Source organism: Seriola lalandi, unplaced genomic scaffold, assembly GCF_002814215.2.
Source record: "Seriola lalandi dorsalis isolate HSWRI2012SDOR001 ecotype SW California unplaced genomic scaffold, Sedor1 jcf7180002054972, whole genome shotgun sequence".
Classification (NCBI taxonomy): domain Eukaryota; kingdom Metazoa; phylum Chordata; class Actinopteri; order Carangiformes; family Carangidae; genus Seriola; species Seriola lalandi.
Window position 1 is genome coordinate 2,063,735 of NW_019525660.1, and position 21,623 is coordinate 2,085,357.

General features: G+C 39.7%; 1 protein-coding gene across 2 annotated transcripts in view; it reads right to left on the reverse strand.

Moving 5' to 3' along the window:
* Positions 1-17,165, reverse strand: part of rab28 (RAB28, member RAS oncogene family) — a 29,051-nt gene extending 11,886 nt beyond the window's left edge. For both annotated transcript variants that reach the window (XM_023398167.2, XM_023398166.2), the window contains exons 1-4: positions 16,720-17,165; positions 10,778-10,874; positions 7,593-7,681; positions 5,425-5,554 (exon numbers count right to left, since the gene is read on the reverse strand). In XM_023398167.2, the coding sequence (XP_023253935.1) occupies positions 5,425-5,554; positions 7,593-7,681; positions 10,778-10,874; positions 16,720-16,794 (391 nt within the window). In that variant the 5' untranslated portion in view covers positions 16,795-17,165. The remainder of the gene's footprint in view (positions 1-5,424; positions 5,555-7,592; positions 7,682-10,777; positions 10,875-16,719) is intronic.
* Between the last annotated feature and the right edge of the window lie 4,458 nt (positions 17,166-21,623).

Below are 21,623 nucleotides of genomic sequence, written 5' to 3' on the forward strand. Positions count from 1 at the left end.
GCCCATTGATCACAGCTCATCTTGTCATTTGATCGTTCTTCAAGAAATGATGTGCAGACACACACTCGTGCAAATACGCACACACACATTCACACTTTAAAACATAATCAGATACTCCACAGCGGCTAGTAAAACAATGTGGTCCTCGTCCCTGGTCAAGGAATGTAAAACAGACAGTGTCCAGCAGTAGCTCTACAGGCAGGGAGAGAGAGCTGGAGTGCGGGGCTGTCACTGCTACAGTAAAACATGGGGCCAAGGGCCTTGCAGGCTGGGTTAACGGGCTCCCAGGACTCGTGAAAAGTGAACAAAAGACCCAGTTCTGAGCCGACCGCCCAAGACGCTGCCCGGGGTTTCACTGGCCATGTCCTCCAAGCTCTCCTGTCGCTGTTAAACTAAGTGGACTTTTATGGGCGAGCAGTAATACATGCCTCTGTGAGACGGCAGCGTAACTATGAGCTATAATAATTATACGAAGCACAGGGGAGCATTCCTAATTGTATGCATCGCATCACGATGAGTCTACTTATAATTATAAAGTCTTCCTATGAGCAATGATTGGTTGAACTGGCCTACATATTCAACAGCAGCCAGAGCAGTGAACTGTAACATGGAAAGAGTGTTCTGCTCATGACTGCCTGAGCAAACATCGACCAAGTTAAAAACCTGAAGCAGGAGCAGGGTGCAAAGACAGTGACGTAATATTTCACACCACAAAAAATTGGATTTAGCAAAAAAAGGAGGTACTATGTTGATATTTCACATACATTTATAATATATGCCTGTGGATCCAGATCAATCGGTTATTTACCCAACCCTGTGTCAGCAAGGCCCCTTCCAGGAATTCCTCCATATCAATGTTGTGGAGCAGCAGAGAAATAAAGTACAGCCTGAGCATGATGAGGGTTCCAGGCTGCATTCAGGTCAGGTGGCTAAGCTGTGCTGTGCAACTCAAATGGCCCATGACTTACCACACAAGAAGGTATTCGAAGACTGATCATCTACTGCATGTGCAACAATATTTGCTTTATGGATGACTAAAATGAATGAGGACTTTCCATGTTTCGACAGGCATGAGAGTCGAGAGAGATGAGTGCAGGGACCAGAGCTGGGTCAAACAGTTGTTACAATTAAATCTTAGCATTTTGTTCAATTAGCAATTCAACGAGCACCAGCTTGGCGCTCGTTGAATTGCTCTGTGTGGTAAAGACCACCTATCAGCCACCTGAGTAGGCTTAAATAAACCCTTAAAAGTATTTCTTAATCACTGCTGGACACATGTGTCAGCATCTGCAGCTGTGATTTTACACTCACTTATCAGCCACAGTGTAATACAGCTGTAATTCTTCTTTCATCCCTCTGTATCCTTGTTGTAACTTGAATCTCTATTTCCCATCTTTTCCAGACTTACAGAAAGACAGCAGGCTACAGTCACTGCGGTTACTGAGACAATTTGATACACACGTCTAGGCTGACCCTTTACCTTAAATAAAATGTGAAGAGAAACAGGAAACACTGGATTTGCTGTAAACTGTAAACATTCCAGAACTTTACCCAACCATACACCATGTCTTACTAGGTCTATATATTGTATATATAATGTTTAACAGTGTCGAACCTGTGGTCGCGCTACCCACAGTGCAACACAGACACTGCTGACGTGTTCATCTCTTCTATCTGGGGAGGGGTGAGGGTGCTGGGGTAAGAGTACTGGGCTTTTGTCCCACCACATGTCTATTGTGGCTAAACCTTTCCCTTGGGGGCAATTAGGACCTTTTAGTTTGTTGTAAGAGGACCTAAGTAGGAGTGGGTTGAGCCAGGAAAAACATTTTTGAGCTAAACCAAAAACAGAAGCACATTGAGCTCCTCTGCACTCCTGGACTTCTGAGCATCTCTCTATTAAGAAATGTGCAGGCCTACACTGAACAGACAGGAACTGTGGCAGCTTTACAGGGGCAGGGAGGTGACGGGGGTGAGAGAGCTGGGGAGGGGGGAAGGCTTCAACTGCACCCGAAGCCTTGCCAAGAGGGCAAACAACTCAAGACCAACAATGTTGGTGGTAAGGACATGCTTCACAAGAATCAAGAGTTAGGGGAGATCCATGTTTCGCTTTAGCTTTCACATGGATGGATGGAAAACTGGGGAGAGAGAGAAGTGCGACGGGTAACGGTATGCGGTGAGATCTGCTGTAGCGTGCAGAAAGCAAACACACGCATGTTGTTTAACACAACAGGGACACGGAGCCAATGAAAAGACATTACTGTAAGTAAAGGCAGCTACAGCAGAAGTGTTAGTCTACACATGTGAGAGATAAGACTTAAGAGTAGGTGTAAGTGTGTGATTGAAAGAGTTAGTGTTTGCACAGGGATGAAAATGAGTGTGCAAGTATGTTTGAGAGATGGTGCAAGATAGGGACTTGGAGAGGAAAGAAATGAGACAAAGAAGAGCATAAGAGCAAGCCAGGTAAGACATAATTAAGTGTACAAAATGTCTTGATGCGGGGACCTTATCTCCTTGCAGAAGGAAACGTTTCCCATGGCAGGCCTGAGTGGATCGGCAGTGAACGGTGTTAGAACCTCTAAAAAGCCATGAGTGATGAGGAGGGGTTAAGAGAACTGAACCCATTTAAGTCACCCAAATAAGGGCTGTACAAGCCTATGATGGATGCTCTGGAGTTCCTTAGGGAGAGAGCGCTAGAAATGGGAAGGGTGATGGGTGGGGAGCAAGCAAGGGTCCTGCGATCCCCACTTAATAAAAACAAATTGGTTTGATAAACGACACAGGCTTAATGTCTACAAAGAAATACGTGCACTAATTCCGAACAGTAATGCAAGTCGTTTTAAAATGGTGATGGTCCCATTCAATCATAATATGCGTATGTTATGACACACAAAGATTCAAAATATGGATTAAGACTGCAAACAGTATGCCATATTTTTTATACTGGTGTCTTAAGACCATCTCTGATCTAAGGCAAACAGTCACTAACAGGCCACATGCAGCCGTAGTTAAGAAAAGAGCAACAGAATTTATCGTTTGGATGCTTATCAAAACACACATCACTTATTAGTGAGGGGTGGAGGAGATGACTGTGCAACAAGCCAACATCTCTCTTGAGAGGTTCCTGTGTACCATACGGTGTTACACTGGGCTGCACTATAATAAACAGTTATAGTATGTTTAAACAGACCAAGAGCTTAGCATTCTTCCATTACCCATGTGTTCCCAGAAACTCCACAAGTGTGTCACTTTACCTAAGTGCATGTTTCTGTGCACAGTTGTGAGTGTCTGTGTGTGCATGCCGTTGCATAAATAATTGTGTGCACATATGTGTGCCCTCAATAAAACATTTCATTGGCTTCCTCTCTGAATTGTTACAAGTGGTGCCATTATTTAACACAAGGCTCTGGGCAGCATGTAGAGGGCATTGGGGTGCAGCATACTATTGCTTAACAAGCACACTTAACCCCAGCCGGCCATGCTAAGCCAAAGAAAGGAAAGGTTGTTCCCCAGTAGTGACATGGCACAGGAGGGCAGTCAGGGCAGAGTAAGGAGAGGAGGGGACAGCATCATTAATGAACCAGACTGGTCCATAGGCGCAATTACAAGTATACTGTGTAAAGAACCCTGTTCAAATTAATCTAGAAGGCAAGCACTGGGTAATTCAGGAAATATAAGGTCAATGCATGCAGTAGCACATGTACTGCTAATAAGAATAACATAGTCACATTTGATTGTAATCTACATGTTGACTCTATATTAAAAAGAAAATGAAGAAAATTTTATAATAATTTATCAGGTAAAAACCTTTCAGCAGTATGTACAACTCTGTCTGCTGTAAGCAGCAACTAAATGCACATGACATGTACAGCCCGTGCTCACCTTGAGTTTATCTAAGTGGAAACACCAAACATTTTGAGTGGTGAAACACCACAATCTCCCCTAAGACAAGCCCTCACAGAAACATAAATCTGTAGTGTTTTTATAAGTTCCTTGTTATGTCTGTACTTCTATTTCGGTTGTCACAAACATGCAGCCTCACTTAGTCCAACATCATGGGAACCATTGGAAAGAACTTCGCTGCCAAAAGAATGCTGTATATTCATATGTTCAACTTAGTGTTAATGTGTGCCAAGTATTCAATTTGGAGAAAAAAGAAAAATGTTATCATACTTAAAAAGGATAGAAACTCTTCAGCAAAAAAGAAAAAAAAACTAAGGGACTGGAGAAGAAAAAGCAAAATAAAAATTTAGGTGTGGACATTTCTAACTAGATAGCTAGACTAACTTTCTTCAACCTCCCTGAAAAAAAGGAGTAAATGGGAGTGCCCTGGGATTCATAAAGTCTCACAAGGTAATTGATTGCTCCTAGCGGGGCAATCTGTGTGGGATTCTGTTTTCTTTTTTTCAGGCTATAGGAACAGAAAAAACACACATGGGCCATTCTCAGCAATAGAGCCATTAGGGGGAGAGTGACTGTGTGAGTGTGGGGGTGAGGAGCCTGACAGCGGGATGTACACTACTTAAATATTACAGTACACACACTCACCCACACACCCAAAACCTAGCCTAAATACAGAGGCGCCCACCGTTAAAGCCGGGGCATTAGGAGATGCAACGGATGCGAAGACAAGAGAATCTGCTCTAGACAGGCGAATTAAATCGTGACCTATGGTCCCTGTTGAGTAACATTAGCGAGAGCTTCCTGTGTGCAGGCACCAGTCTGTTGACCGTTCATCATCGCCCAGGAAGGTGGACAGTCACCATTACACACACACTCTGACGCCTCACTTTACAATAACACAGCGGCAGCCATGACTCCACATCTGTCAAGGGGATGTTTAAAAAGAGTCATCATTATTACTCTTTATTTTGGAGATGGGTGGATGGGTGCAGGCTGATAGGAGGAGAGCCGTCTGGTTAATGTCGAGCTCCTCTCCTTAACCAACGACTCTGGACAGCAGTGCAGTCTCGGACTGGGGGGGGGCCAGACGGGTACTGACTGGGAAGGAGGGGGGCACAGATAAGCGGTGCCCTAGGTCCATTGGCCCGGGGATCTTAAATCATCGTCCGTCACTCCCAAGAGTTCACAAACATCAGCTCTCCCATCGCCCTGAAACCTCACTCTCTTATCAACTGGCTTATCACACAGATCAGTTATCTGGTGGTCTAACAAACACGTCTGCTACCATCAAACACTCACTCCTCCACACACAAACACAGACACGCAAAATGAGAAATGTGTCAGGGTGAAATGAATAGAGAAAAACTCTCTTCTTTTGCTGCTACTCAGTAGAAATTAAAATAAAGTGCTTTATAAACTAGATAGACTACACCTTCATTTTTTTCAAAGTACTGTACTCCTTCCTCCCTGCTGAAAGACAACAATTTATGTTTGTTTGTGTATTTATGTATGTGTAATACTCACTTTTGTTCCCAACCAAGGAGACAACAGGCTGGTTATCAGATTCTTCATTGGCTTTCTTCACCATGCTGAACCAATCCTCCAGATTCTCAAAGCTCTGGTAGTTGGTAATGTCGTACACCAGGAGAACACCCTGCGTTGGAAAAAAGTAGAGGAACAATGTTGAACAATGTCAGCACACTCTCATTTGAGCACCTCTCATCCACAGTCATCTACTGGTTAATTATGGATCTGGGTACACAGCTTAATTTCATATTCACTCCCCTCATATTCATTCATATTAACATGAGTAATATTGAGTGAGCATGGGAACAGTAGGTGGCACTGCTCCTCTTTTTAGAGTAGGGGACAGACTCACATAGAAGGGGACACTCACTTATTCACACATAATCTGAGTTAGGTTTAGTACTATTAAGATCTGAGTTAGAGAGTGAATTTATATGGATCTGTTTTAAAATGAAAACTGGTTTGCACATAAACAAATTCCAGTTTTGTAAGCAAACTCCAAATTCAGTGCAGAATCAAGGTCAGGTTTGGTTATCTACTGTCGGGCTAATGAATGAACGTTGTCTGCCTAGAGACATTTTCCTCCTCCCTAAGTAATCCTCAACTCTGTATGCATTGCAGAAACAGTCATGCAACAACCAGACCATGTTTGAGCAAACACTCGGACCAGAAGAAAGTGTTTACATAAACACATAGATTAATCAAAGAGTAAACACAGATACAAGGACTGTTGGCATGATTCAAGACAAATCATCTCATAGGTCAACTATCTGCTATCACTACTTCAAACTCCTGCCATTTCTAAAGGGCTGGAAATGAGTGTTAGCCAAGGTAAATGTCTCTACTTTTACTGCATGATGCAACACGACTGAAGGGGTGTCTGTTGCTTTTTGTTCGGCAGACACACACTGTCACAACACGCGAGGTCGGTGACGAAAGCTTACGCCTCTGACAATTACTGCAAGTGTCTCCGAAGCAGCCATGATTGATTACAGGACGCACAGTGGTGAACAATAGGTGTGAAAGTTCCATACAGCGCTGACGAGAAACTCCCTAAGCAAAGTGTCGTAATGTGGCATTGATGTACGACATTTTGTTTGTGAAGGAGAGAGAGACAGTAGAGGAAGTGCTTCAGACATGGATAATATACACACGACCAGGGCACAGTTTAGCACTGCGCACAGAAAATGCCAAAAAAGCCTCACTTTCACTATTTATAAAGCCAAGTATATTAATGAAATGGAAATGAACCTCCAACTAATGTCTGTCGAGCCACTATAGACAGACATGACAAAAGTGTATTTGCATATAGCTGCTATAGAGTGATAAGTCTCCCGCCTGCCCTGAATGCAGTATGGATCACGGATAAGACAAACCACAGCCTTTAATAATGCCTCTTCAAACAAGAGGCATTCTGGAGGTGACAGATAGCACTTGTCTATAGTTACATAACTACCTGCAGACGCTGATGTTGCTGGCACATTCAGAAACTAGTATGCACTGGAAAAATTATAGCGTTTGCACAAAGCTCAGCTGTCATTTTAGTTGTTCCGTTTCCCAAAGGACAAGCAATTAATGAGAGGTTAGAGTAAATAATCATTTAGTAACTTGAGCTGAGAGCTATCAAACATTGGATATTACAAATTCTTTAAAGTCGAATTAAAGTTGGATACATTTACGAATTAGGAGTAATAACAGTGTGCATGTTTAAGAGTGTCGTTTTTGAATATTTCTATTGCTCACAGTGTTGACCTACAGTGTGCAGTATTATCAACATTTGTTCAGTCTGAACATCACACTGTAACAAGTCTGTAAAAAGAAAGAATGCACTGATTTTTAAAGCTCCATTGACCTGCTACGCCCACTGTCAATCCAAATGACAGTTTATTATGATTTGGCTCCATAGGTAAGGAGTGGCAAGCTCTGAATGAAGCTGCCAGAGCTGTAATAATAAGTCTGACCAGAGTCAGACTTAGTGACAAGCATCTCTAACATTTGGTTTGTACATTTACAAATGTCCTATCCTTCCTGAGGCTGATGGAGTCAAACACGTTTGTCTTTTTGTCTCATGTTAGATTAATAAAACACTTAAGGAGATGCACATATGTTTTTTAGGCAGGAAAAAGTAGCAGCAGACAGTTAAATGTGGATTTGTGTTAACTTACATGAGCTCCATATACATATTTATCCAGCATTTTCCCTCCTAACGTTTGGCCTCCAATGTCCCACACCTGCAGGGTCACATTCAAATTGCCTACAGGGGAGAAAAGAGACAGAAATATCTTTAATATCAATAAGGACTGACATTTTTTTTACAACTTTATCAGTTTTACATATGAAACTTACAACAACATAAATGGTTGAGCATCCATGACAAAAGTTGTAAACCCCCAACCTCTCCCCCCACCCCCTCCAAGTGGCATCCCCAGATACATGTACAAAAAATAAATAGATTAAGGACTGACATTTTCAATAATAAAAAAAAAAGGTCCATATCAGCTCTATAAAGGGGGCATAGATGTTTCAGGGTTTTCCTACTTTGTTTTCTTAAGAATGCTTTTGTCTGCTAATCATCTATATTTAAAACAAAATTAAAATGAGCAAAAAAGTGATAATGTTGCAATTTGTGGGTTTCCATTTCAGATGCTTTTGTCCTATTTAATCATTAACTTGTTTGTTTTAACAAAGCTCATAATCCTGAGGAAACAACTAGTCAGCTGTAGCTGGACTCTGTATTTTGGTGAGTGATTTCTAAAATAAAAGTCCATGTTGTTGATACACATAATGGAAACAATAAATCAGCGTTTAATCTTTCATCCAATGCGCTCTTGCCTGGCAGGTCACCCACACCTCACATCCAAGAATATCCAGCCCAGAGATTGAGGGGGATGAATAGGTACGCTTACCCTCTAATTTAAACATTCTCAATACTCTGGCAGTTAAAAAATGACTTCTTATTAGCCTGTGAAGAGCTGTTTGCATTGTGCCATTTCCTGCCAAGTTAGGAAAGTGAGGAGAATTATGTGCTGTTAAGGAAAATAGCAATAATTAAACACAAAATAAGAGGAAAAGAAGACTCTTGTCCTTATGCCTATGGAAAGAAGACGAAGGAGTGAATGAGAAGGGGAGAGAGAAAGACGGGCACAAAACCCAAATCCAAATAAATATTTTCTTCCTCTGGAAAATGAAAGGGGTGGTTGAAAAAAAAAAAAAAGTCTAAAAAAGAGGAGGAGGGAGGACCAGACAGCGAAGAGTTTATGTTGGTGTGATGAGGGCCTTGCGCTAGGCTGGAGCGGCGATGGGGAGCAGAGCGTACACTGTGGACATGGCTGGACGACTCAACCCCTTCATAAGTCCCCTTTTTAAAGCGAGGAAAGGAAACGCTGAGGTTCACAGTCACTACATCTAGACTATACAGTGTCAATGTAAAGCTACGCTGAGGAGTGCAATGAATAACAGTAAAAGAGCCATCCCCACCCATCCTCAGACACTTGCTTTATTTATGTTACAGAGATTCATGCTGACTCAACAGCACTGACATTTTTCTGCTTACACTTTGCAAGAAGTAGAAACCGCATTTGTGAGTCTGATAGACGACCTTTAATACTGATAATAAGGTCAGAAAAAGGAGCATGTTGAGAAGATATTTTTCTTCTTAGTGTGATATGAAAGTTGACCCAGACAGAGCAACTTCCGAAAGTTTGAGTTTGACAGAATTTATCAAGTAAATTTCACCTCTAGTCAGTTCCCTTCACCGCCTGTACCTCATTGGTTTGGCAGTGACATCTGGAAGAGGTATTGTTATAAAAAGCACACACAGAGGAGACTGTTGTGTGCCAGTCGGCCTCGCCTCACCTCTCCCTGCGTTGGAAAATGTACATTAACTTTGACAAGCTGGGCCTTCATGGAGAGAGGGGCCAATGCTGGCTATAGGCTACTCTCCCCCCTGCTGCAAAAGACCCTTATGGCCCCATAGAGACCTGGAGAGCCACACAGCCTCTCCAATACAAGGCAGGGTGGGGGTCCTAACAAAGTTTGGGACCACCCAGCTCGCAGAGCCACCCTCCTCTTCATCAGCTCATCAACACCCAATTCCCCAGAAAATAGGCCATTTAACAACTCCGGTGTTGGACCTTGTGTTGTTGCTGCCCCAGTGATGCAGACGTATGTACACTACATTGAAACAAAGCTTACAGTTTTACACTTGAGAGATCAGTGATTATTTCAGGAAAGAAACTTACTGGAAAAAGAAGTCAAACGATTAACAGCATTTGTTCAAGTTCATTTTAAGGAGTTGAGCCGAGCCTGTGCTTTTAGTTGGCTCTTTCATTCTGACTCCACCACAACATTTTTGGGGGTTTAGTTCTCCTAAGTCTCATAAGCTGAAACTGACACAAAATCAAAATAGAATCCTTCAGCCAACTCACAAATCAGCATAACTTTTACTTTTAGCACTTAATTTGCCCTTGCTTAATGTTGTTTTATTAGTAATGAAAGAATGGAGCCACTTTGCAGATTTCTGGAGCTTAGGCCTTGGCAGAGTTTGAGAAATGCCATTTAAAATACTGAAAATTCCCATTTCACATGGTAGGAAGTAAAAATGGAGTCTAAATATAGCATTAGTCAATAAACATTTATTTTACAGATCTAAAGGGGATACAGAGTGTGGCTTTATTTCTGCGGGTTCAACATAAACAAATAAGAACATGAATGTTTTATGTGGTACAGGACAAAGATCAGTTGAACTTGGGGATCAGCGATATGGATATAAAATGTTAATGTATTTACTCTGTACTGTGCCCACAGAATTATGAGCAAGGCTCGCCCGTTTGGACATAAGCTGTCCATTGGCCTTGTGGAGTCAAAAAAAAGTGTGCTGTTTGCTCTGGAGAGAAGAGCTTTCAGAGTGAATAACCCTGAGAAGTGGCAGACACTCTACAATGAGGAGCTACCAGAAAAGACACATTCAACTCCTGACTTAACCTGAAGAATAAACTTGCCTGCCTGGAAATGGTGGGACAAGAAAATATGAGAAATAAAAATATGACAGAAAGTGATGGTGGAACAACTGGCCTCTTTGTTAAACTTTCAATGAATATTCTGGGTCTTAACACCGATAATGTTAAGTACACACAAACAACCAAAACGTTAAGGTTGATATTACAGTATTACAAACAACCACTAACAGTCAAGCCAGTCTGTCTGAATAAAACCTTGCCAAATACATATGCTCAGTATTTTATTAAATTAACAAGTCTGCAGTCTGCCGCTACGTGCTTGTGCAACGCGCGTGTCTGTGCTGAGTCTTTGAACAAGTGGACACTCCCTAAAGATTATGAAGGTGTCTCACCTGGAAGGCTTATTCTCTTCAGAAAGAAATCCAGGCCGATGGTTTGTTTGTACTGCTTCCCAAAGGCCTCCTGTGCAAACCTGGTGGCGAGTGATGTCTGAAACAGAGAGACAAAGGGAGAGACGCAGGGAATGAGTGCCAGAACACCTCTGCAGCAATCAACAGGACTGAAAATATGTCATTTAAAGTAAAGTGTTTTGAAAAGAAAATGCTTTCAGGATAAAAGAGAAACCTTGATTCTTTGCATAGTATTGCATTGTATAAACAATATCATAGAACTTAAAAACCAAATGAAAATCATAGCATGGCCCAGAGCAAAATGCAAGATGCCGCAAAACTACTTCCAGAGAAAATATGAAGTATATTATAGAACTTCCTGAAAAAGTGATATTTCAGTGGTGAGCAGAAGTAGAAAAACTTTGATTTCATTCACACTGACCATGTGCCAAACTAAGCTTTTTACAATACTTCAATTTTTAATATTTCTAAAAACAAAACAGCCATAATTCTTAGGCGATGTAACCTTGAAGTCTGCTCTGACTGAAGGACATTCATTTCATTATTACAAATCCATTTTAAGCACCTTCAAAAACTTTGTGATCGACTTGAAGGTACGTTGAGGTAATTGTCTGCCTCCTCTGCTGTCTCACTACTCAGCCACAGTTGTGACAGTGAAAATCAATGTGAATTACAAAAACAGGTGTTGGAGTATGTGTCATGTCTCCAGACTGCAGACCTAATAATTGCCACAAATTATAAAACCTCCATCACTGTCACTGTTGTGTTTGAGGAGGAAAAAAAATAGCATGTTAGGGACTCTCCTGAAATCCATGGGAATTCATAGCACAGGCTTGACATGCCAAGTTTAATTCATTTTGATGGATGAGGATAGGAAAAAAAATGAAGTGCTGAATGTCTATTAGCTATCTTTAGAGCAGTGTGCTTACATAAACACAACACAGAAGTGAAGCAATGGGATTCCCTAAGTGTTCATGTGGCAGCAAATGCATTTTAATGTGGTACTTGACAATCACTGAGGGTTAGAGGATTTAAAACTAAATTCTTTCTTTCAGTACACTAAGCTTTCACTTGAGCTTGTGCCCTTATCTACCTCCATTCGTGCTCAGAAGCTTTAGGTTTAGCCAAATATGTTTTCAAATAAGACAGGATTTTTTTCATATTACTCCAGGAAAGACACAACTTAATTTAATTAAGAAACCCCTTACGACGGTTTACACAAATCTTGTTCAAGTAAAGAAGTCTGTTTGGTTTTCTTAAGGTACTGATTTGTCATGCTACCTTTAATATAAAATTGCTATGTTTATCCTAGCTTGTATATTTAAATGTAATCTTTTAATTAAGCCTATTGAATGTATAATGCTGACCTTTGCCAATACCTTTCTTGATTAACATGTCCTTTGAGGTGCAGAATAAAGTTTTATTCACCTAATTCTTTTAAAAGTTCACTAACCTGCAGACTTTTTTTAATCACAGCCTGTGGAGCATGTCACGGGCTCAGGAGTGACTGAAAAATTACTAGAGGTGACTGACGCAACAAGGAGAAAATCGGCCATTTAAGTAGCCCAAACAATCACTGACAACACAGGAATAACAAGCTCGGACAGCAAAAATTTATTCCACATGCTCGTGTTGGCCTAGTCGGCCATTTGTCTTGGCATTCCAGTAGCTTGGCTCTCTTCCCTCAACGTAGACCTTTTTTTTCCACCGTACAACTGGAACTAACCAGCGAATGTAAAAGCTGGCGTAATCCTGACACTCCAACAGAGAACAGCACAGGGTCACCAATGATACCAGTGCCGGGAAATGGGGGAAGTTCTACTGAAACAAGAAACTGAGAGAGAGGGAAAAAATATGGCAAGCTGACTATGTCCATGTGATGCAACTCATATGAGAGAGGCAGTGCATTTTTGCAGCATGGTATCAAAACCGGCTCTTTACTCTCCCTAAACAGTCAAGACAGATATTGTTGTTATTCTGTTGAGTAGTTTGACTGTAAAGAAAACTTCTGGGATACAGTATCCATTAATGTATAGGACCTGTACCTAAAGCTATTTTTTATGCTATGGGTCAGAGAACAGCAAATACTCAGAAACTGAGTGACTTATAACTCAGTTTGAAAAATAGACCTGTGTGTAAGTTAGGCCCAGAGCCTTAAGAGCCTGGCTAAATGTGAGCCTCCATATTTTAAAAACATCTCGCTCAGGTGGACAAGCCTTCCCACATCTCCCTATATTTCTGAATGGACAACCAACCACAAGCAAAAATACCACTGAAAATGCTGTCCAAGAAAAACTGATCCCATTGCAATTTGCTGAGCAAATTGACATTAATAAGGGGGGAAACGGCATTCAAGATGTCAGTCAGTGGTGCCTACTCAAAATGGGGGGCAGGGCTCCTGTTTTCTGCCCAAAACAGACAAGCAGGTAAGTCATTCAGACAGTGACGAGCTGACACCTGGCAGCAGTGTGAGGAGGGTTATTAATGTAGCGTATCTACTGGGAACTGAGTTGTGTGTGTTCTCTACACCCCCCTGCCCCAAAAAGAAAATGTCGACTTTCCAGAATGAGAACATTCATTTTTCTCAGTGGGTCTCACCATTACTGCTACATTCATTTTCTTTCTCCCAGAGGAAGGAGAGATTAGTTACGAAAGGGGATGTGTAGCTGAAAAGCACTTGACGTCTCTCCCTTACATTCAAACTCATTCACTTGGGGATTTGAAATGCAGTGAAGAAGAAACGTGGCTGAATTGTCATGACAACCTCCTTGCTTTGCTGCAAATAATTGCTTGGTGTGACTAGGAAAAAATTCCACTGTTGTGGATGTGAGTTAGACTTTTTTAATCTACATCTTTTAAATTATTTTAATGAATATACTGAAGGATTCAGTCCAGTGGTTTTCAAAGGGAACTGTGACTAACACCAGTCCATGAAACCACCCTAGGGCATTGAGTAGATTTTACAAAGACACACACAATGCACTGAGGAAATGTATATTTACTTACAGTTCAGCGCAGTACAAAGTCAGTACAGTAACAATGTCTTCGCACATAACTCTCTTCACAGTGTTATTTTACTCTATACTTTAAAATAGCAAAATCTCTCAAAAGGGTTGTCCAGGCATAATTTTCTTAAATGTAGCTTCACCTCACTCTGGAGCCAAAACAGGGATCCTTGGCCAGGAGAAGATACTGACAGAAAACAAAGCCACCAGCTGCAAGAGCCTGGCTGAGCAAACTGTCTTCCTTCATCAATTAGCATACTCTGTGTAATACTGTACAGTGCAGTGTTTCACCCCAAGTTCATTGAGCAGTAGTAGCAGTCCTGAAGTGTAACACCAATTTAAGGACTGTAAAATTCATCATTCAGCTATGCTTCCTATTCAAAACATCAAAATGTCTTTCATTTAAACAAGTTATTCTAAAAGGGACATTTTAGGTTGATGTTATGTGTTTTCCTCAAATGTGTTACTTAGTGACTGTGTAGTTTTGTCACAGAAGCCTGAATTTAGATGGCTGATAGAGGTTGGGATAGGGCAAAATATTGAAAAACAGTATAATAAGCATTAGCTGTACACATAAATAGGCTCCAAAACCAATAATTTAAACAGGCACCTTTTGATGAGTAACCAAAATTAGACCGGCAGATAAAAGCAAAAACATAACAACATATAATTTCTTCACAATGTAAACCCTGTGGGTTTAGCTACTTCAAAACACAGCACCACAGGCACATAGCTTACAACTACATTCAATAGCACATGCAACATGGATTAACGGCTGGGTAAACTTAATAGGTTTAGAACAACGGATTTGTGCCAGATTTAAATCCATTATGCTATCTTTGTGAAAGAATCAAAACTACGGATGTCCATCAACTTTGTAAAACAGTCCACTGGATTTAGAGGACTGACTTGAAAGTGAGAAAATGCATTTTTTTAAGGTTATAACTTTTTCCTACAAAATACAATACAAATTTTGATGCAGTCTTTTAGCATCATTCATCTTACAGGTCTCCCATTGTAAACATCTACTGACGTCAAGAGAGCTGCAAGTTCCCAAGTGAAATCTTGTCAACCTCCATCCATCATATGGACTTTTCCTCACAATCTCATTTCTTGAGCCTGGGTGTCTTCCTTTTTGTAGGTTACAACCTAAAGAGTGTTGAATTACAGTAAGGTCAACACCACAGGAAGCCTTACCAAAGAAAAGTTTAATGTATAACTAGCACACTTATAATGACTGTAATGATCAGTATGACCATTATGACAAAAGCGAAGATCTATTATTACTCCTTTTTTTTACAATAAGGTAATTCATTTAAAAAAAGAACCTCTCCTTGCTTATCGCCCGTGACATTAACAACCGTCATACTAATCCACATAAGGTTTCCAATAAGTAATTTTTGGCAGGAGTAAATTGCTGAGGCAGAATGAGTGACGCGCAGGTGTTCAGTTGAAAAATAAAGAAGAAGAATTGATTCCTCTAAATATCAGCAAATTCAAATTCATCAAATGCAATTGTCATGCAGTCAGTCAAAAAAAGAACAATAACAACTACAACATCTGAATGATCCAAAGCATACTTCAAAATCCACTTTTAACTACTTCAAGAAACACAAGCTGAAGCTTTTCACAGTCCCGTCTAAAACTTTGACTGAAATCTGCAGGTAGATCTTAAACATGCTGTGCGTGCAAGGAAATCTAAAAATATCTCAGAACTTGAATTGATCTGCAGGAAGAGTGGGTGACCATTTGGACGATTTGATCCTCAACAGCAATACGATAGAAACAATATTTCATTTATGCATATGTATGTATGCCAGACCGTCAAGTTGGCAGTTAATTAGGCACACCTCCCTAAAACTAATGCAGTCGAATAAATCCTCCCTTCATGAGGGTTATAACGCTCTGTTTTTATTGAAACTTTTTAAAAGAGGTGTTGTGGTGCTGTGTTGCATTACACAGAGAGGTGTTTCTGTTATTTAGCTTACAATCACTGAGTTAAACGGGGTGGAGAAAATAATAGAAATACTGGTCTGTACAACGTAATGCAAGTCAACAAAAACACAAACTATAGCCACCAAAATTATCATACAGTTGAATCAACACCAATTTAACGTTTCAACACAAGCTGAACATTATAACCTTACGGAGGGTGGATTTATTGCAGGACTGCAGTATTAGGCTGCATTGGTTATAGCTAGGTGTACCTAATAAACTGCCAAATTAGTGTAAATATGTTCAAATGACAACAATAAAAGCTTGAACCTTTAAATCCTAAATGATGAATAGAAAGCATTTGATAGCTACTGGGGTGGGGTGGGAGGTTACTAAGTGCAGAATCAGTAGGGTGCCACAATTACTGTTTAATATTTTTTGAAGTTCATGAAATAAAAAAAATCAACAGAGCAGTAACATGGGAAGACAGGCACGTTTTTTTGCTGTTAGCTGCAGAGGCTGTTCTTGCTTCTTTTCACTCAAAAATCGACAAAATATGGACCCATATAATACGAAAAATATATCAGTCATAGAGCACAGTGTACTGCAGGACGAGTACGTTTACTTTTTATACGTCAAATGTACACAGTTAAGTAGTGGGGTTTTGAATGCAGGACCTTTACTTGTAATGGCGTATTTAAACACAGATGTACTGGTACATTTGCTGAAGTGAAGGGTCTGACTACTTCTTCCACCAGTCTTGCTGTGTTGTTAGCACATAGCCGACTTAGCTTTATCAGCGTCTGTCGCCATGGTGACTGGGGCGACGGCGTAAGCGTCAGGACGACCACCATACAGAGCAGGATACTAAGTAAAACAGACAATAACACACTAAATTCATCTACGTGGAGAATTTAGATTAAAAGGTCTATCTTCTTCAATTGCGTTGTGTTTGTGTAAGTTGTGTGTATGTGATGGTCTCACCTTCCCACACGCACCGTCTCCAATCACTACAATTTTAAGCTGCCTGTCTTGGCTGTCCTCCTCCGAGTCCGACATGATGCTAAAATGTGCCCCGACCGTATCAGTGTGTAAAACCGAAACACCAGAAAACTAGTCACCGGTTGCTGAATCTAGTTATCAGGATAATCACAGATGGATTAAACGGGCGTTGGGTGGGCAAACGGACGCCATTTTGACTCTACTAACACAAGCTGCTGCTCCACTCGGCGTGATCCACTCAGACGCTGTTAGCGCGACGTACAACAATTTCTTTTGGTTAAAACGAGGGTTAATAGCGAGCGAAACACGAGCCGTAGGTCACGGTTTACCATTTCAGTTTGCAAATGTTTTCATTATCGCCACGATAACAGTTCTGCTGTTTCCCGTGAACAGCAGAACCGGAAACCCAGTCATCACTGGTGTGGTTGCGTCCCGTGTGTGACGCGCTGTAGTTGCCAAGGTAACGGAGGTCAAAGTTTGAGTCCATAAAAGCATAAGAACCACAGCAAAATAAAAATGAAAAATGAAATACATTTTAAATAGGCCCAGAAGAAGGTAACAAAACTTGAAAGGATACAGTTTAAAGTTACTATTTACTTCAGGTACAATTAATACTTACTGTCCCACTGTGTTCCAGTGGGAAATATTGTACTTTTGACTATTTAACAGATATAGTTACTTTGCAGGTTTAGAGTTTGCACACAAAACATATTATCAGCTTATAAAATATGAAGCATTGCGATGCAGTAATACAGTAGCTCCACATCAACCAGCTACTTCAGAATGCTGCTTGCTTGTTAATGTAGCATTAACTACAACCCAATAAAATTATATTCTGCATGAGGTGCTATTCTACATAAGAAGTTGTTTTACTTTTGATACTTATTAAATACACATTTTGCTAATTGCATGGCTGGATGAACCTCCTAAGAGGCCCCAGGTCAAGAAATGTTTTGTTGGGTCCCTATTGTCCCACCACTATGTATGACAGTTTGATTATTTCACCAGATACCCAGAAAGCACCCAGTATACTCTATAGCAAAAATTATTAGTTGATAAATCAATTAGCCTAGTCAACTGAAACAAAAGAAAATTGCAGCAATTAATGATTAAAGACCGTTAATAATTAATAGTCATAGTAATTTTTAAAGCATAAATGCAAAAAGTTCTCCAGCACCATCTTCTAAAATGTAAATATTTGCTATTTCCTTGGTTTTATATGATAGAAAACTCAAGGTTTTTTAGGTTTTTGACCAAAATTGATCTATGATCTTATAACACTACCTTGCCCAAGGTTTTCTGTGTGTTAATTACAGAGAAATTGTTACAGAGTCCCTCTTCAAGACAAGGATAGAAGATAACCATGGGGGACCTGTTAAAGTTAATATTGGTTCTTCAGTGGTGCAAACTTCAAACAAATTTGCATTTAATCAAATTATGTAGACAGAGATGATATGGAGTGAACATGGGGAACATTTCTATACTTATTAAACTATTATCCCTCTCTCTGTCTGTTTTCGATATCTCTCTCTCTCTCTCTCTCTTTCTCTCTCTCACACTCTCACACACACACACACACACACACACACAAACACACACAGCACATCCTTTCATTTGAACCTAAATATACATTTAGTATATGTGTGTGCACTCTGCATTGTCTGGAATTACCTTTGACTGAGTATCCATAAATAGATTAGTAGACATAAATGTATTTAATATGATATTAATAAAATGATATGCTTTTATTGTACTTTTGTCTACTATCAATCATATCAAATACTGGTTATTTTTTGAAAACTAATTTTGACAGTTCAATATCTAGCCTATATTAAAACTATTTATAAAATACTGCCAACAGCATATGCTTCACTTGTCCTGATGTTGTCATCTTATGGGCCGTCTTTCTTTCAACTCACACACATGCACATATACATGCACCTGCATAAACACGGGCACTATAGGACACATAAAGGCTATTTTTAAGTAGGCAGAATATAATGACTATGATTTTGGTTCACCTGAATGAAAACACAGATCTCAGCTGTTGTAAAAGTCTGAAGATAGCCAACAAACACTTACAGCCACCTTTACGTTTTTTTTTTTTTGTCATTAAACCACTATAAACCATTATAGAGAACTATTCGAATGTTAACGCTATTCCCGAGGCATACTGTTCATAGATAGACTTATTTAATTTTTTCCACTACTTAGTTCACAGCAACAGTCTCTCAGTCTGCCACAGTTTAGAGAAATACCTTACCAGCTGTGTAATTTGATTGCTCTGGATGACACACTGATGTATTTACCAAATGAAGTATGACTATTATTGGCTAATTTAACTCCAGCCTTGGATAAAGTGACAAAATAGAACATTTTGATACTATTATTTTGTGACATTCTTCTCCAATGTATTTTTAAATTTCCCCCAATAAGTTGGGGGTAATTTACCCGTAAGCAAAATGTTGCACCTCTGGGACAAAATGAACTTTATTCTGAACTTTTTTAATTATTGTGCAAGTTTTTAGGTGGTTTTCAGTTTGGAGTTCATAACACTAAACATACATTGCACCAAAGTATACGTCGAAAGTATTCAGTTAAGTAAAATAAAATAAGTAATCACAAGTATAAACCTTTGTGTCAATAGGTTACAGTCTTATTAAACATGAATCTGTCAAACAGGACACATTACAATAATTTACCATTTAAAGCTACAAACTGTGGAACTGGATACAAAGGCATTTCCAAGAAAAATATCTCACTATACACAACTTTTTTTCTCAGCTGTGTGAGGTGTAACTGAAGTGTGATGTTGAGCAATTTATAAACACAATGTAATATGTCCACTGAGATCTACTTGCTGTGTGCACAAAAAAATATACTAAAAAGTTTTCTTCTGTTTTCAAGTTCACTGTGTCATGGGATAACGTTTGGTATTAGGTCTTTGCCACTAATTTACGTCTTCATGTTCTATGTTTTGTCATATTTCCACACAAAATGACCTGTGGTGTTTTACAAACCAGAGGTTGAATCAAGGTGCTCGTCTTTCACACTTGCTTTTCACTGCAGGGGAAGGATGTCGCTGTAACATGGGGGATGAAGAGGAATTTGCACCTGGGCCACTTTGAAGCAGGTGGCAGCGAGTGTCAGGTCCGTATAGCTACTGCAAAATGCTTATGAGGGTGTGATTGACAGCTTCCCAACCGGAAGCCTAATTGTTTTTAAAAGGTTGTTGTGGGGACGACCTGGACGGTGAAGGAGAGAGGCGAGGACTCTGTTGGTTGTCTGCTTTATTCTGAAGCTGTGATCAGTGAAGTCAGTGTAAATTTATCCTGCAGCCTCATCGCCTGAATGGAGGGTGTAATTGGACTATTTTACCCAGTGATGAAAAACTGTATTCTGAATCGCTCCACAAAAATGCACCTGAAAAAATAAAAAATCCATGTATAATTTGTGATTTCCGTGATTGCTTCAAGTATAATTTATGTTTGAGACAGTGCCATTAAAAAACTCAGTTGATCTGAGACTCATTTGACCTGTAAGGCCTTTTTCAGTTTTCAGAGCTTTAGTCCTTGAAATATAGATGAAGAACATTCATGCATTACATAAAAAGGTAACTAAAAATACAGCATTATTCAACATGTAAATATGCGTAAGATGTACAAAATAGACATAAACCGACCTATGGACAGACACGTATATAATTTATCTTGTTTGATTTGTTGGATTATTACACACAGCCAGCTTGATAAAACGTAAGGTTATAGGATCTGAAATATTCTCTTCTTGGTTTAGGATACTTTAAAAAATGGTCTTGAAGTTAATGAGTCTGTTGCTGACGATTAGAATATGACTTTCTTTCGAGGATCACAAACAAAAAGCCCTTGAAGAGTGATCGTGGCATGTGTTTACAGTTACACTTGTTTCCTGGGGAGATTTTCTCAATAAGAGAAAAAACAACAACAAAGAACAGCCTGATTCAGAAGTTGATTTGTAGTCTGTTAAAACCAACTGTATCCTGGAGGGAAAGGGATTTCACGATTTGTTAAGTGGATGTTTTATTTGCAGTGTAATTTGGTGGTAAACCGTTAACTCCTACAGTATTGTGACATAAGGGCATTTTATGACTTCATTCACTTTCCTGCAGTTGCGTCTTTTTGTGGTTTCTCTACCACAAAAAAGACGCAAATCCAAACTATTATGTGCTAATAAAAAAAAAAGGAGCTCGGCTGCTCCTTCATATTCAGACCTTTAATTCTGAATAGTCTTCAGTTCATTTAAATCGTGCCAAATGAAGCGCATTTCACATTATTGGTTAATGTTTCAAATAATGTCTATTAAATGTATTTAAAACAATTTGTCTAAAGCAACAGCTGTAGAGTCTCTGCAAATGAAAGAATTACAGCTCGGTACAAAAGTAAAGAGCAAACGACTGAACTGTCCCTGACTCGCGAGGCGGTGAAGATCAGTTTAGGCCAGACCTCCTTTACTAAAAAAAAAAAAATCATAATATTTACAACAACAAAAAACAAATAGCAAAGAAATAATATGAACTAAAATGGCTTGTTTGGATTTTTGTTGAGTAAAGTCAGTCCGGCTATCATCGTCATTATTATTATTAGCCTAAAATTCCAGGTTCTCTTTTCCCCGTACAACAGGTTTCTTAAAAACTCCCAAATTACATCTTTCTTACTGAGACTGAAAAAAATATTTCCACATTTTTTGAATGATATGAGAAAATTGGTTAGCCCACTCGTGCGTAAACTTGTATGTGCGTAATTTGGTTAATATGGTAATAAAAATACATACTATGATGGGGAAGTCTCCCCATTCATTTTTTCCTGTGAAGAACCTAAAAATCCTAATTAAGGAATAACATAAGTACC